The sequence below is a fragment of the Sebastes umbrosus genome, chromosome 1 (assembly GCF_015220745.1).
Source record: "Sebastes umbrosus isolate fSebUmb1 chromosome 1, fSebUmb1.pri, whole genome shotgun sequence".
NCBI lineage: Eukaryota > Metazoa > Chordata > Actinopteri > Perciformes > Sebastidae > Sebastes > Sebastes umbrosus.
Window position 1 is genome coordinate 2,820,574 of NC_051269.1, and position 17,355 is coordinate 2,837,928.

Sequence of the window (17,355 nt, forward strand, 5' to 3'; positions counted from 1 at the left end):
CCAGTACAGTCATATACTCATCCCACAATCTCATGCGCCTACACACACACACACACACACCTACACACGCACACACACTGGTGTTCTCAAAAGGGGCAGCTGGATTCTAACTGTATTATGTAACAATGTGAGGGAAGAGTGGGAGACATACAAACAGTGAAAGAGAGAGAGAAAGAGAACAGAGGTTGGGATTGTTTTAATCCTCAGAGGACAAAGGCTGGTCTCTGTCTCCTCTGTCTCTCACACACATAGTCTCACATGGAGTATTCCTGTGTGTGTGTGTGTGTGTGTGTGTGTGTGTGTGTGTGTATTCTCTGTCTCTCTCTCTTCTCTCTCTCTCTCTCTCTCTCTCACACACATTTTTTATACACTCACACAGTTTGTCACATACACATGCACTCACACAGTATTAGTTCTCTCTATTGTGCTATACATACACACAGGAACACATGTATAAAAATGTTACCTTTCAACCCTCTCTCTCTCTCTCTCTGTCTCTCTCTCTCTCTCTCTCTGTCTCTCACACACACAGACACAATCTGCCCAGTGCAGTAGGAGGTGAGCAACAGCAAGTGCTCCAACAAAAAGGAAAAAAAAAATGTGGTGTCTGTGGCTGTCGCAGGACTGTAATAATCCAATCATTAGGAATGAAATGATTGGACGGGTTACTTGCCTGTCTACCTTCCTGCCTACTTGCGTGCACTATGTCCGTGCACTCATTGCGCATCAACGGAGTAATCCACAAGCTGCTAGCTTGACAGCTGTGAGTACTCACAATAGCCACGTTCATTACTTCCATTCATTATGATATGTTTACGTTCATAATGATCATTTTGGGGAAGTGGCTTTGGAGGGAGGCCTGAAGGGACAGGTTGTCAGTGTTGCCGATTTGGCGACTTTCTCGCTAGATTTAGTGACTTTTGGGGCGAGTGCTGTGAGCTACTTTCACCGTCTGCTACGCCAAACTGATGGCCCAAACATGATTTCTCAGAAACAAAGTTGAAATAAGAAATAATAATAGGAAAAATAGGAATTAGAGGACAAAAGCTACAGTTCTGTAAAAAAGTTCTGTCTAAAGTCGAGTGGGTAACAGCATGTGTATGCTCCCTTTCAGATACACCCACAAAGATAGAAATGTACCAACACACTCATGTACATACACATCAGAAACAGCGATGCAGGAATACAACACAGCCAGATGCACAGAAACGTCAACAAACGTTATGACAAACACATATGACATGCACCCAAAGTGCATTGTTTCATGTCCTTGTTATCTGTACATGCTGCTTGCTTTGTAAGAATGTCTGCATGTGTGTGTGTGACTTGTTCCTAGTCTGAACAGCTTGGTACTTCTCTTCAGCATCCGGACTAATTCAATCTCTATGTTCGCAGATGATGCCCTTAATTTTGTTCAAGATCGTTGCACCACAAAAGGGACAGTCTTCCCTACGAAGCCAAACAGCAGTAACACTTTAGAGTTCATGGTTGATCTGTACTGTAGACATCATTTGAAGGTGCTATATGGAACATTTTAAACATTAGTTGTCTAAATTGTTGTCATAGCTTGATATAAATGAGACTGTGATGGTGGTTATTAGTAGCATCTATTCCAAAATAGTGGTGCTGTTGATACTTGTAGATTTGTTTCAAACTTAAACTGAATTGCATGTGAACCCTGTTGCTCCCTGTAGCAAAGAGGGTGTTCATTGTTTTTGAATTGTTGTTCACACTGGTGTCCAAAATTCTTGACATAGGCATCATCGGTGGAACTACCAATCTACTGTCTGAATCTAGTGAAAGAACTATGCACATACAATACCGCCAAACATGCTTAGCTATGATTGTATATTTTACAATCTATAATTAAGCAGCAATATGTGGTGTAGCCAGTGTAAAGCACTACAGTGGAAATGAAATGTTCAACCAAGTTAATCTGGTTCACTAAATGGATTTCCACACTAATGAACTATTATATAACAAACAGGACAAATGTCAGCATTTAAAAGAAAAAAGAAGATCTGTTTCATCTTTGGTGGCAAGAGCACCGCCATGTTGCAGTACTCTAGCCTGTGATGTCACGAGGTTGTTAGCTCGGCTGAGTTACACAGATACAACGCTAGAGAAAGTGAAAGACAGAGACCGAGGAGACATAGGACAGACGAAAACAAAAAGGGGTCACTATTGTATTGCTCCTGGATGTAAAGATGAGTTTTACAATGTTAAATATGGACAAAACAGTACATTTCATAATCTGAGATCAGTACTGCAGCGCTGGCTAGTGGCACTGAAATAGCCCACAAACAGGCACGGAGTCCAGCTGCAGCTCTCTGTCTCCCCATCTCCCGTCCTCTCAGTCCCTGACCACCTGTCTCTGTCTCCCCATCTCCCGTCCTCTCAGTCCCTGATCACCTGTCTGTCCTCCTCTGCTTTCTCATTCAGACCGTTCAAAGACCGTGTCGCTAAGAAAATGAACGCTGAAAGCACTACTTTATTCTGAAGCCCGGGTTATAGCGTTTGTTTACGTAACTTACATCAGCATACCAAAACTACTGTCACAAAGTAAAACCTACTCACTTACTCTCACGGCCTAATGCTACTTGTGTTCTCCTTCAACTAACTCACTCACTCTGTTATACTCCCAAGCCGACGGACACCACGGAGCGTTTTAACATTGTATAACTCATCTTTACATCCAGGAAAAATACAAATGTGTCCCCTCTTTTGTTTTCTTCTGTCCTGTGTCTCCTCAGTCTCCATCATTCACGGTCTCTCTTGTATCTGTGTTACTCAGCCGAGCCAACCAACCTCATGACGTCACAGGCTAGAGTACTGCAACATCTTGCCACGAACGTTTGTTATATAACAGTTCATCAGAGTGGAAATCCATTTAGTGAACCAGCTCAACTTGGTTGAAAGTTTCATTTCCACTTCAAGGCTAAATCACATCATGCAGGGGAAAACGTGAACCTTCAAAAATAGTGTCAGCTCCTCCTGAGTAATGTATCTTTGGCTCTTTAGTCATGTTGAGTCAGCACTCGTCGTCGGTATTGACTGCCTGGGCGAATTGTTTTGATAGCATTGTAAATTACAAATAGATCCTTTATTACACTACAGTCTGTTTACTGTAAAGATAAACCATGTTGGAGAAATGCTCCCACACCTTTCATTTCTTCTATCATTGGTTTTCACCAGATATTCACAAGCTTTAGCTCGCTTTGTTGTTTATGAACATTGCTTTATTGAACAAAACTAATGTGGTCATGAATTTCTCATATGTGCTACACACAGCACCTTATGGCATAAATAGATGTTCATTCTGATTATTGTGAACCTATACCCTAGAGTAATCATGAGCTCTGATATGTCAAATGCATACATAGTAGCTACTGCTCTTTGACTTTGTAGGCCAGCAATGAGATGAGATGAGATGAACCCAGTGCACTCAGACAACTGGAGTGACATATTGGGCAATGTTGATCGGCAACTCTCCCAGCAGTTTGCAAAAAAAAACAAAAAAGAAAAGGATCAATAATCTCTCAAAATGTTGCAGGAAAATGTTCTTCTGTTGGCAACACAGTTTTCTCCGGGGCATCTCTACGAGCACAGCTTCCCAAGTGTGTTGCGGCAAAAGTTGCCTTTGCTAACAAATCCTCTTAAGATGCCATGTTTGATCAGGAGAGGAAAGCAATTCCTTCCTGTCTATCTCTTCCTTTCATCATTGAATTGAATCAAGACATCATTGTCTTGACCTTGTCTATATATATATATATAAAGCTAAACGTGACCTTACCTACTAATTACTCTTGGGAATTGCAATGAAGCAGCAGTATTTGAGCAGAATCTTTGCAGCAACATGGACTTCTACAATGGCTACATCTGTCTAGACCCCAGTCCGACAGTTCCTTTAGAAACTGTTGGTTCAATCTTCTAGTGAGTTTTAATAGCCTTTCTTAAAACAAATGAAATCTGCAAACTGAGCAAGGCAGTTTCTCTCTTTCATCAATACAGTTTCACTAGAAATCTCCTAAAATCACTTACAATATTGTGTAATAAGGCATATCCCTCTGGCACCATCAGCACTAGATAAACCTGTGGACTGCCATTAAATACAGCTAACATTACCTTTTATTCATTTGTTTTAAGTAAAAACAATATTTAATGAGTCCGAATCAGTTAATTGCTCGTTAAAGGGCCGACTAGGTGGTTGTTCGTGTTGGAACAACACTGTGAGGACTCCCAGCCAGCCTTCAGGAGAGTGTCTCAGCTAGTTTCTCCGCGCTGTGCTAGTGCTTCCACACAAAATGATACTGTTTGACAGCATTTCAAACCAGTGTGAATGGGAAGGGCCAACTGTGTGAGCATGCAAGTGTGTGTCTGTTCATGAAGGAGTCTCTGTGTTTACATAGAATTATTGCAAGCAAGTGGAGTGTGTGTCTGTGTGTGTGTGTGTGTGTGTGTGTGTGTGTGTGTGTGTGTGTGTTAGGGCCAGTTCCAGTAGATGTAACTTTGCACTTCATCACCAGTTATAGTATGTTTCCTACCTGAGTGTGACAAAGTGAATGCATGTATGTGTAGAGATTCGTCTGTCTTTCTCTCTGTGTGTCTGTTACAGGTCTAGCGGGTGGTCTAAAGTGTTGTTATTGTCCTCCGTATCGTCGTCATCGTTTGCCAGTGGGTTGCGACTGATGACCAGCTCCAGTCTGTCCCCAGCCTCTGTGATTAGAGGCACCGCCAAGCAGCAGTCAAAGTCCCTCGTCCTCACGTGGTTCACCTGGACAGAGACGCAGACAATGGCTGCTCTGGTAAATAGTCCAGCTGTTGGTTAGCTAGCTAACAAAGACTGACACCAACTATTTCTTAAAGCTACTACGAGGAACTTTCATTTTGTGTTGATTTTGGCGGTTTCCTGTGGACAAAAGCGTTAGTGTTTCCAAGCACCAGATTCCCTTTAGTCCTCATTTTCTCACGCCTCCCTTCCCTCCAGCGGGCCCAGCAATTCGGCCTGGGCCTCCAGCAGCGTGGTGTCGGTGCTGGCTTCCAGCGCGGAGCAGTGAGGCTAAGCTCTGCTCCTGGCCCAGAGGAGGAGCTGCTGCTGCCCAGAGCGGACCTCTCCACCTTCCGCCGGAGAGCCGGCCGCAGGTCAAAGTCAGCCACAAAGCCGGATCTGGGTCTGTCCGCGGCAGGCTGGTCGTTGCTGGAGGCCCAGCTGGAGTCTGAGCTGGAGGTGTTTCTGGTGAAACCGCGTGCCGTTAATTGTTTCGTCTGATTTTGCGGGGAATCCGACCCGATGACAGGCATTAAGAATAACTAGATAGAACATTCTCGGTGGTGGTCTGGTTTGCTTATGTAGGTCAGATAGTATCAGTATTAAATTGATTTGCAACTTTTTCTTATTCCTATCGCTTGTCTGCAGTCTGTAAGTAGTAATGTCATGAAGCTGTCGTTGTTCTGAACCCCCAACAGGGTTAAAATGGTGAATTTGAGCAGTAATTTGAGGATGTTAACATCCACAATAGATCAACCAAGCAATCATTTTAGACCTTTTTATACAAAGTACCCTTACTTTAGGGGGCCACATTTTCAAAGAAATTTAGAAGAAGTAAATAAGCTCTTCATATGTATTGTTTGGTACTGAATCATTTTGTGGTGAGTAAATGTCTAAAGAGTCAATCAGATTCATGTTGTCCTTCCTGATGATGCTCTGCCACGCCTTTACTGCAGTCATCTTCACTTCTAGCTTATTTTGGGGGCTTTTTGACTCCAGCAAATTAAACAAAGTTTACAATATGGTAACCCTAGTTCTATAAGCACAGGCGGAGCCCTCTACTGGACTCTATGGGTAATACTCTCCTCCAAACACGAGCATGCATTCGCCCACTGAAAATTTGCATAAGCGTAGCCGGCCAATCAGGATGTGCTTACCCGAATATGTGCGGAACCCTCCAGTATATAAGGCAGCACACATCGCTGTCTGCCATTCTACACCCTCTTCAGCGAGCGGCGTAGGAGCCTTAGGGCCCCCTTGGTCGAGGGCTCCGCCTGTGCTTATAGAACTAGGGTTACAATATCATTACTGTCGCTCTAACTCACACAGGCTTTGCCCTCTACTGGACTCTTTGGGTACAGTGAGTGGAGCCCGATGAATGCACGCCCTACCTCGACATAACATCAACCAAACCACACTGATCCTGATCGGCTGGAGGTGAGTCGCTACAGCCCACCTACTTCTTTATAACCTAGGCCGCCACAGAAGAGAAGAAGGGGGCCCCAGCTAACCCATGAGGCCAGGACATGACGGGCACTGACGGGGTTCTTGAAGCGGCGACTCCATCCGTGGAGATGTGCTGTCAGTGGGCAAATCACCATTAGATGAAGAGTAAAAGGATGGCGGACGACGGTATGAGCTGCCTTTTACTGCGGGTCCGCACGTATTCGTGTAGGTACGTCCTGATAGGCCAGCTAAGCATTTGTACATTTTTCAGCGAATGGGCGAATGTGTGCTTGTGATTGGGGGAGAGTATTATCCATAGAGTCCACTTAGAACAGTTAGATAGAGGTTAGATGACTAACTTGACCTGTCAACAATATGCCAATTTTAAGCCATAAACCTAGTCCTGCCCCCTTGTTATATCCTTGGGACTATGTACAGTATAAAAGGGCTTTGAGCTCTACACTGTTGCCCAGAAATGAATACCCCTTAAACATGAAGTGGATTCCCTTATTACTACCTGCAGGATCCTGTCGTAGGGTTTGAGCCCGGCTCGGTCAGCGGGCCCATCAGGTCTGATCATGTTGACGTAAACGCCTTTCTCCAAGAAGCCGTCCGACACGCTGAAGCCAAAGTCGTCGATCTCTGGGTCCTTTATTACACATACCTACAGAAGACGACACAAGGATGTGAGGTTGGTATGGTGACATTGAACCTTTAAGTCAGTTTAGAGTAATCCAACTTTAAACGTGAGGTGGCTGTCTGTGATTCAGAGTAAAGCATTAATCTATCAAAAGAACAATAACCTACAGTATATGCTTTAAGAACAGGTTGTCTTCAAGGGCCCTGACACAAGAAGCCAGCACTAAATGACAGACAGTGTCAAATCACATGATCTAATGTGTTGTGGTGAACAGACCACCACCAATACAACAGCTTAAATCCCTCGTCGGCCCACAGTTGTGAAATTGCAACATCTACTCAAAACTGTCACGTAGTACCTGACTGAGTATTCTTCGACTAGTATTCCTGACTGAATGGAGACAAGCACTACATATCCTAACACCCCAGACTCTAAACTGTATCATAGCAATGTCTTTGGCAGGACAAAAGTAATATTGTAAGACATTTCATTTTCCAAGTTCAAACAACTCCCACTGACCCCCAAGCTCTCTCTTTTGGACTCATTTCAACAATTTTACAAGTAAGTATTTAAATGCAGTATTTTTTTTTTCATTCTAAAAATGTTTAATGTTAGAAAACTTTGATGATTAAAAAAAAATACAAATGATTTGGAGGGATTTCTTTAAATGTTGAAATATGCAGCACTGGGTTTCAATGGCTGTCACCAACTATAAAGCCAGGAATCTCAGGAGTCTGTGGGGATGTGGAAATCTCCTTCGCATATCTCAAGATCTGTTAAACCAATAGACTTCATACTTGGCAGGTGTATTGCTGGGGACCCCGTGGAGTGCTTTGTCAACTTTGGTTCAATTTGGGCTGTTGACATGTTAAATATTAATAAACATGAAGAGGACGTTGACGGAGGAAGCAGACGGAGGAAGCAAAGAAGAGAGAAAAGATAATAACAATAAAAAAAAAATGATGACTCAATTGTATTCAGGTGCTTCGGTGTCATAGTCCTGTTATTGTGCGTACTGGCTCACTGTCACAGCTTACTGAGACACTTGAACAGCACAAGACAACCATCAATGTTATTAGTAACACCTATGCTTTTCCTACTAGACAAGTCAAAATGTCTACTGTGAAAAGGTCTATTAAGCTGGAAACACCCAACACAAATGACTTACTTCACTCAGTGGACATTTTGGGTCCTAACAGTTAGAAGAAACAGAAAACTTTGGGCGACATGGCTGACGGAGAGTCTAGGGCAACACTAAACTCCTCAGAGAGAGCTGGAGGTGAGTGATCTTTCTAACAGCGGGCTGAACTTAAAGGAACATGTTGAAATTTTGGAAAATGTGCTTTTTCTTTCTTTCCGAGATGTAGATGAAGAGATTGATACCGCTTTCACGTCTGTGCATTAAGCATGGAGCTAGCTACTGAACGATATGTCTACCAACCAGTGGTGTGTGGTCCATTAAGGGTGTTGGGGCACCGCCCCTCCTTCAATTACGATCGTGAAATACATATTGTAATGAAAATTCTTATCTCTTATTAACATGGGAGTGGGCAAATATGCTGCTTTATTTAAATTTATGTATAAATGTATTATTGGAAATCAATTAACAACACAACACAATGACATATATTGTCCAGAAACCATCACAGGTACTGCATTTAGCATAATAAATATGCTCAAATCATAACATGTCAAACTGCAGCCCAACAGGCAACAACAGCTGTCAGTGTGTCAGTGTGCTGACTTGACTATGACTTGCCCCAATCTGCATGTGATTATCATAAAGTGGGCATGTCTGTAAAGGGGGACTTGTGGGTACCCATAGAACCCATTTACATTCACATATCTGGAGGTCAGAGGTCAAAGGACCCCTTTGAAAATGGACATGACAGTTTTTCCTCGCTAAAATTTAGCGCAACTCTGACTCCAAAAGTTCCATAAAAGCTCCATAGAAATCACACATGAAATTGTTACAGCATGTAATAATGCACACAATGCACTTTAATAGACTAAGCTACTTTTTAATTGTGCACACCACCAACAGCTCTACTCTGCACCTCTATAGACTGGTTTTACTGTATTCTACCAATAACGTACAGCTTTATTCTGCACTTTAATTAAAAAACCTCTCTACCTCAGTTCTCATCCCGCATTATATTCCATATTTGACATTTCTTAATCCCCTGGTCACTACTGTATATCTCCTATATTTTATTATCCAACACAATATCACTTTTTGCACTATATTGAGTTTTAACAGTTTCTTCTGCACTATATTCAGTCACGTATCTCAGTTGTTACCCTGCACTATATTCAGTTTTAACAGTTTTCTTTATTTCCTGGTATTTTTATATCTGGTATATATGTTTTGTACTTTGTACTACTAACTTTTTTACTGCCTTTTTACTAACATGTTTGGACTAAGGAACTGTGATGCTGGAAATTTGAATTTCACTCGGGATCAATAAAGTTACTATCCATCCATCTATCTATCTATCTATCTATCTATCTATCTACGTATCTATCTAAAACTTTGAACAGCTAGCATTTTACCCCTAGCAGTCTTTATGCTAAGCTAAACTAAGCATCTCCTGGCTCCAGCTCCATACTGTCCACGCAGACATAAGAATGGTACTGATCTTCTTATCTTACTCTCAATAAGAAAGCAAATAAGCATATTTCTCAAAATGCTGAGCTTAAGCTGAGCTAAGGCTCTGCACTGAAACCTGGATGAACTAGACTGTAAAATAATACTCTTGCTAACAGCACATCACACTTTCTTGATTTGCTCAAATAAGTGAACACAAAACCTTAAGTCAAATTTGATTTACATTTGTTCTCATTCTTAGTGTTCACCCTACACTCAAGCTCTCACTTTACCTAATTTGATCAACATAGAATCCAAGTCCTATCCCAGAACAGAAGCCACTTCCACACAGAGCTTTCAGACAGAGGTTTGAACTCACTTTGTGCAGCTCCAAAGGCGTCGGGGACAGAATCCCCTGCATCTCCTCTTTGATCCGACGAGACTCCCACGTCCTCTCTGACACTCTCAATGAGGCCTTTGGCTTGGGCTCATGATGCAGGAGAGGGGACTGGTTATCTTGGTGGATGTGGGCTTCATGGTGCAGGTGGGCCTCATGGTGCAGGTGGGCCTCATGGTGCAGGTGGGCCTCATGGTTGAAATGGGCCTCCTGTAGCAGGTGGGCTTCTGGGTGGAATGAAAAGGTTTGTTTTTAGATGAGATTAAAACAGTGTTTCTACAAGCATTTATTGAACAGCACTTCCATAAACAGCAACATGCTCGCACGTCAAATTTTGTTCGCTTCATTTTCCCCCAATTAGAAAGACATTGTATTTTGGTCAGTTCTATATTATGAGTTGGGGAGACAACCACCCTTGGCTCCGTCACATCATCCACTGAATTACCTTGGTGGAGTTGGGCCTGTTCATGCAGGTGGGCCTCCTCGTGCAGATGGGCCCCCTGGTGGAGGTGTGTACCCTGGTGGAGCAGGTTTCCCTGGTGCAGGAGAGAATTTCTCCGCAACGGGCTCATCCTGCTGTGACTCAGTATGGGCTCAGCCGAGGGCTTGCTGACACCATCTACACCCAGACTGATGGCTGTTCCTGTCATGATGGATGCCTGCAACAACCAAAACACACATATTGTAAACTTGAGTTAACTACTCATTTGTGAGTGATACTGGTGGCACAACAGATACAAAATAGATACAGTATATAGGTAAGTGCAAAGACTATCATCACTCACATATATCACAAAGTAAATGAAAGGATATAAAGAAAGTTACTGTGGGTAATGTAATGAAAGCATGTTATGGCCTGATCATGTACAATAGATCCATTTCATGTTGAGGGGGTGTTACCAACCGATGAAATCTGATGTTGAATTATGAATCAGAACTGCTAGCAGGACTGCAGCTAACCCCGTGCATCAAGTATAAATCCAGCTTAAGTGAACGTGTGTTTATGAATGGGTCCAGTATGGATCCATGTTCGATGCTGATGCTAACATGCTAATGCTAATGCCATTGTAACCAACAAATCCTTGTTTGTGGTAACTTTGGGGTTCAACCATTATATTTAAGAATGCTAATGAGTGAAGTTTAAATTGGAGGTGGATGCTTGTATGCTAACCTCTATCTCTCTGAGCAGTTCTGATTGACCGCAGGTCTCAAGATCTTCAAGTGCCTGACACCAGAAACTGTCATCAGGATCCAACAGAATACCGTCTGGTTGTTGGCCAATAAATCTGTCACACACAAACACAAATTCAATTAAAAACAAGTTTGTGGCTGTGTCACTGGTTACTAAAAAAAAAGAAGTAAATCATATGTTAAGTCACCACCACCAAACACCTTTTTTTTTATTGAATCTTGGTCTGCATGACTTGTATATTATGTAAACTGTGCTTTTTCTCTATAAAATGACACTTTTTTGTACCTTAAAACAGTAACTGGACCAATCAAGAGTCATTGTAATGTGAACAAAAGTGTACTGCTGAACTGATCAGCGGTGTAGCATCATCAAAGAAGCCACTGTGAAGACAGAGTAGTGTCAGTACAGGGCAAGGCTATCCATTCTGGTTAAATCCAACATGAGTCATCTTTTAACACTGAGTGTCCATGACTGACAAGAGTCATTTACTCTCACGGTGCAGCTGATTTTGATTTCTCATCCTTCCTCTCCATCTCTCCACCCCCATGAGTGTTATATAAGCCCAGTGAATATGAAGTCTTAACCTCCTGACTCATCAGTATACACACAGAGAAACAGACATGTTGGAGATACTGCTCAGCCAGTGTAGTAGCTGGCTTCATGACTCAAATTACACAATGAAATTTCCACTTTACCGCAGACTCCTGGTGTTTATACTGGCACAAGCTACCAGAGAAGCAAATGCAACCTTCTGTTTTAAAGCTAAAATACTGGTCTATATAATCTAGACACCAGAGTTATGAAGATAGTCAATGGATATAGTTCTAGTAAAATCATCGACAACAGTTTTGATCAATAACCATATACAGTAAATGATGTAATTGGCAAAAATTCAGACTATTTGCCAGATCGGCTTCTCAAATGTGAAGCTCCAACAAAACAATGGTGTTTTAAAGTGGTCACATCGATACCACGTGAACAGTGTTGGAACTCTATTCCTCATCCCTCAGATTTGAGCAGTGTGGCAGGACAGTGATCGGCCTCCATACAATAGAAACTCAGCCCTTAAATGAAAGCCTTACATAGAAGGTTAAAGGTTAAAGGTGCTAAATGTGAGATTGGGAACATTTTTATTGCCTCCACACGGCTCTCAACATGGCGGCAGCTGAGCTAACAGCGCTAACAATGAAAGCAAGGACAACGCTGCTGACAAAGCTAACAGTGTTTCACTGGGGGGGGGGGAAACTGAGGGTGGGCGCTTTGCTTCCGCGATGGCACCGTCGGTTGGGACGGCGTCATCAGCTGTAATCACCATATGAGAGCAGTGTGTAGTAGTGGTCGTGAGCTAGCCGGTGGGTCACGCTCACATGCACAAACATGCACTGAAGCATGCAGAGACAGCCCAGCTATGTCAACAAAGAAAGGAGAAGCTCGGATTACAACACACACAGAGGAAAGTTGTTTGATCCTATATTAATGCTCTGGTTATTGTATAGAGCACCTTTAATTAGTTAGCTACTGTATGTGAATAGCTAGTTTTTCAAGAACTTTGAGAAATAGAAATAAAAAACACTTTATAAATTAAATTAAATATAAAAAAATTATAATAATTAAATCAAATAACTGAATCATTGCATTCGGTCCATTTTGCCATTTTAGTAGGCAATAGTTAACAGACTCTTAAACGATGCTTGAGTTGTGTACGTAAAGTCTGCATTATTTTATTCTCAATTTTAAACGATCTGTATGGGGTAAATAGTGCACACTGCACACACTTAACTAAATATGCAAATCAATCAATGCAGACAATGTTCAGAGTGAAGGGTTAGACAAATCAAGGACATTTCAAATCTGCATGGAAACCAATGTTCTGGGATTGAACGAAACAACCCAGTCGGCAGGAAAAATGGTGGCATTGGACATTTCTGCAAAACACGGAGAGGCCTACGTTGAATGGCGACGTTTCAGAACAAAAAAATGTTTCATAAATACGTTTCATATCAGCTTTGTATCACGCTCGCAAAAACGGAATTCCACGTGGTTAACGTTGTGACACAATTGGTTAGGCTTATGCCAAATTCACACCAGGCAGTGTCGCAGTGCGGCTCGCCGCAATAATGACATTTTTCTGCAGCCGAGAGGCGTATTCATGTGTTGAAGATTGGAAGAAATTCTTTGTAACACAGGTCAACATGTCACAGGAGTCACAAGATCTGTTTACTGATTGGCTGTGGGCACTCCCTGGCCGCACTTCACCGTTATAAGTTCAACTTTTACCAACTTGGCATCATCAAACGGCTGCAGCCTGCTGAGCTCGGGAGTGGCCGCCGCAACGTTTTATAGACATCGCATGGCAGCTCGCCGCAGATCGTACTTCACCGTTGCTCTAGTGTGAATTCAGCGTGAGGCGACAAACGTACTATGTTAAGCTTAGAAAAAAGATTATGGTTTGTGGTCAAATAATAATGTAACAACATAACAAAACCAACAACCGTAACAATGCAACAAAACCACTCTAGTTAGGTTTAGGACAGAACTACATGGTTGGGCTTAAAACTACTATGTTTGTACAGTGAAATTGTAACTGAACGTTGTGAACACAGGACACAAACCAACAGCTGATTGTAACGTGATGCACGGATGAAAGTTTTCTGTTTGTTGGACCCATCCCCCTCTCCTCCTGCCCGCCCGGTGTGTCTCTTTTCGCTATTTAAACCACGTCACTTGCTCTGAACAACTTATCCCTGGTTGGCTGAAACGTACAATGGCAACATTTTTTCCTGGCGACTGGGCTAAACGAAAAGATCTAAAATTGCATGCATCAAAGTGGTCAGCAGAAGTATAAAGGACACATGATTGGTCCTGTAGTTCAAAAGATTAGTTCAGTCCTACCCAGGTGGTTTATCCCAGTCATCCTCACTGAAGCCTCCGTCACTGAAAGGGTAGTTCTTCCGGCGTCCGGGAGGAGGTGTGGTGCTGCGCTGCAGCTTGGCACTACGCCATTCATGAGGGTGGAGGGCAATACCAGCTGCCTGGTGGCTGTATGTACCTGCAGGAGGAGCGATGGATTGCCACTGTGTATAGATAGGCTATACCCATTTTGGATTATAGAGGGAACATTTTGATTTTTCTTTGCTATTAGATAGAAACTACAAGAGTTTGCATTAATGATGTTGTTTAAGAGCTACTCCAGTATGTTTTGCAGTGGGTATGGCCATGCTGGCCATTCACCAGCTATGCATGTTAATCTAAAGCTTACCCTGGCTGCCATAGCCGGCGTCCAGCCCTGAGCCATCCCACGACTCCATGGCAGAGTCCACGCTGGGTATGGTTGTGGAGTAGAGCTCTGACAGCTTATTGGTCTGTTGGCTGTCCGTCAAATCGTCCTCCTCAGGGTCACTGAGCTCATTCTCTGTTGTGTCCTCTGCCTCTGCTGACTTCCCCTCCTCTACATCTTGGAGAGAAAAGTTGGAATTAGGTTTGTCCAATAAAATGATCATGAAACGACAAAGAACTCTTGAGACAATAAGCCTGTTTTCAGACAGGCAGGGTTGTAGTCAAGACCAATCTAATCAAGTCCAAGACCAGATCCAGTCCAGTCTGAGTCAAGACCAAGTCCAAAAGATTAAGGAGTTGGGATGGACAGAAATAATCTATCTATAAACAATGCTGATCTATCTTCAAGAGGCCAATGTTGCTAAAAATATGAAATAATATTTTCCCATTTTCTAAAGATAATACAAGCATCTAGGAAAAGTCTTATTGAAAAGGGTCTTCAAGAAAATGTTGGTAAAAAAGTCAAAGATTGATTCCAAATCCACTGACTTCAGGTCAGAAGCTTAATGGTTAGAAAGATAAGGCACTAAGAACACAGATTTAACACAAATAAATACATAGACTTTTGTTTTATCACAACCATATAGATGGATGTACAGGTTCCAAACTCACTGTCGAGCTGTTTCTTTATCTTGAGGGTGACCGTCTCTCCAGCCATCTGCAGCAGGTGGATAGCTTCACTCAGGGGCTTGCCTTTTAAACTGACGCTGTTGATCGCCAGGATCCTGTCACCTACATGAATAGCCCCTGTCCTGGACACACATTCACACACACACACAGACACATAGGTAAGAAGACACACACAGAGGCATGCAAAATAATGCACAATTTAGTACTACGCACACGGGAGAATATGACTAGGAGACATCAGGTTACATGAATCAACATGATTCCTCTCAAACCAGTTTATAGCAGCTCTGAAGGGACACAATGACATCAATGTATGTCGTGCTGTCTATTACAAGCTTTTTGTAATTTCTGTAAACTGACCGTTTGAAATTCTAGAAAAGTCTGATTTTCTCAAAAACTTTTTTTTAACATTGAAAACAAGACCACGATCTATCCCTCACCTTATTATATTTCCCCCAAAAGTAGCTTTATATGAACTTAATTTGAAGGGCACAATATTGGATACAGACTACATGCTGACATATTATAGGCTTCAGCGCCGCAGTGACACTGTCAATGTTTACAGGTCACATTTGGGTTCAGGAATTTCATTTAAAGTTATTACTGTTGACTAGTTCAGGGTCACAACAAGGTGACTCTGAAATGCTCCCTTTAATCCCACTATCACTGGCCACTGGATGAAACCTGGTGTAACATGTAAACCAGTCCTTTATCTTATAGAAATATTATTCATTTTCATCTCTTATCTCACACATTCTCATGGACCCATATATCATATGTGCATGCTTTAAACTTACATGAACAAATTATTCAATCCAGAGAAGTGTGTGTTTTTCAGAGAGAAGGTTTTCTGGATTTGAGTTTTGATTTACTTTAGCTGACTTATCAAAATCAAAGCGCTCAAACAACTCAAAGAAAGAAAAACTGGATTGTTGTGAACATTTTCCATGAGCCACACAGATGCAGAGGTGTTGACATCTGTATTCCTGCACTTTCTTCTGTGTCAAGCTGAGCCACGTTTATTTATAGTTATTTATAGAGTGCTTTTAGCCAACAGGTCTGAGGCAAAGTGCTTTATCGACAACAGTTTAGGACAGGATGTAGAACAACTGCATCACAGACTCCAAGAAATGAGGTCACAGAGTGGATGTGTATGGAAGTGTGACAGGTCAAGCAGTAAGCTGCTCCCTTGCCTGGGTGTGTTTTGGTGGAATAACGCGTGAGCCGGTTGTAAAAGCTAACATTTTATTGTGAAATAAGTGTTGTGTGGTGGACTGTATGGAAGCCAAATTCACCAGCGGATGATTATGACTCAGGAAAAACATGATATCATCTTCTGTTCAGTCTTGTTGCTGTGGACACTAGCTGCCATCCCATCATGTTTCTCATTATCCCCTCTGTCATCCCTCCATGGCACATGGAACCTGCTGCACACTCAGCTGCTGCTGGGGAATCCCTCGATTTATTGCCCAAAGCATCTTCTATTATTTCACCAAATCAGGTTTTTACTGTGACTCACATCTGCATACATACTGTACCCCAGTTAACTGGTTCTGATCATATCTCAGGTGTGACTTATTACAAAGCAACTATTGGGTTTATTTAAAGCAGGGGTAGATAACTTTAGACACATGTGCCACCATTGGCACGTGGAAGCTTAACCAATGGCACATTAGCAATAAGCCTGTTGTTGTCACGGTCTGGCTCTGTTCCAGGAGGCCGTCGGACTAACACTGTATATCTTGTGTTGTGTTTTTAGTGGCTTCTGATGTTGTCTAGAGTTTTGGTTTCTAGGTTTTGGGGTTTTCTGTTATATTCCTTGTTTCATTTGTCTAGTGTTTCCTGTTTTATTTTGATATACTCACCGTGTATCATGTATAGTTTTACTTCCTGTCATTGTATCTGCCACGCCCTGATTTGTTCCACCTTTGTCTCATCATCCTGTTCTCCTTGTTAGTCTTTGTGTTTCCCCCGTTTCATTGTCAGTTCGTCGTCACTCCTCATGTGTTGTGTTTCTGTTGTATATCAGACTCCTACCCAGTGTCTCCCTGTGTCCCCTGCCCTTTTGTCTCCTGTGTTGTCTCCCCCTGTCTGTCTTTGTGTGTGTGGAAGTGCAGGTGGGCGTGGCTCCCTTCCTCCTCCTCCTCCTATAGGGCGTTGCGGCTGGCGCACTTGATGAGGATCATCCAATCAATTCACAACCTCCGCAGTATATCAACCCTGGGATTCCTTCCATACTCCGCCAGATCGTTCAGTCACCTTCCGTGGTATTGTCGTCCTCCGGCCAACTTAACTTTTGGAACTTGTTTTTTGATGTTACCTGTCGCCTTGACTAATCCTGCCTGTTTTTCCCTTGCGT

General features: G+C 42.5%; 1 protein-coding gene across 1 annotated transcript in view; it reads right to left on the reverse strand.

Annotated features, from left to right (window-relative positions):
* Positions 1-572: 572 nt before the first annotated feature.
* Positions 573-17,355, reverse strand: part of LOC119493886 (glutamate receptor-interacting protein 2-like) — a 288,128-nt gene continuing 271,345 nt past the window's right edge. The window contains 8 exon segments of the mRNA XM_037779408.1: positions 573-4,774; positions 6,732-6,878; positions 9,821-10,065; positions 10,284-10,497; positions 11,010-11,124; positions 13,923-14,079; positions 14,290-14,484; positions 14,979-15,118. Coding sequence (XP_037635336.1) covers positions 4,610-4,774; positions 6,732-6,878; positions 9,821-10,065; positions 10,284-10,497; positions 11,010-11,124; positions 13,923-14,079; positions 14,290-14,484; positions 14,979-15,118 — 1,378 coding nt within the window. The 3' untranslated portion in view covers positions 573-4,609.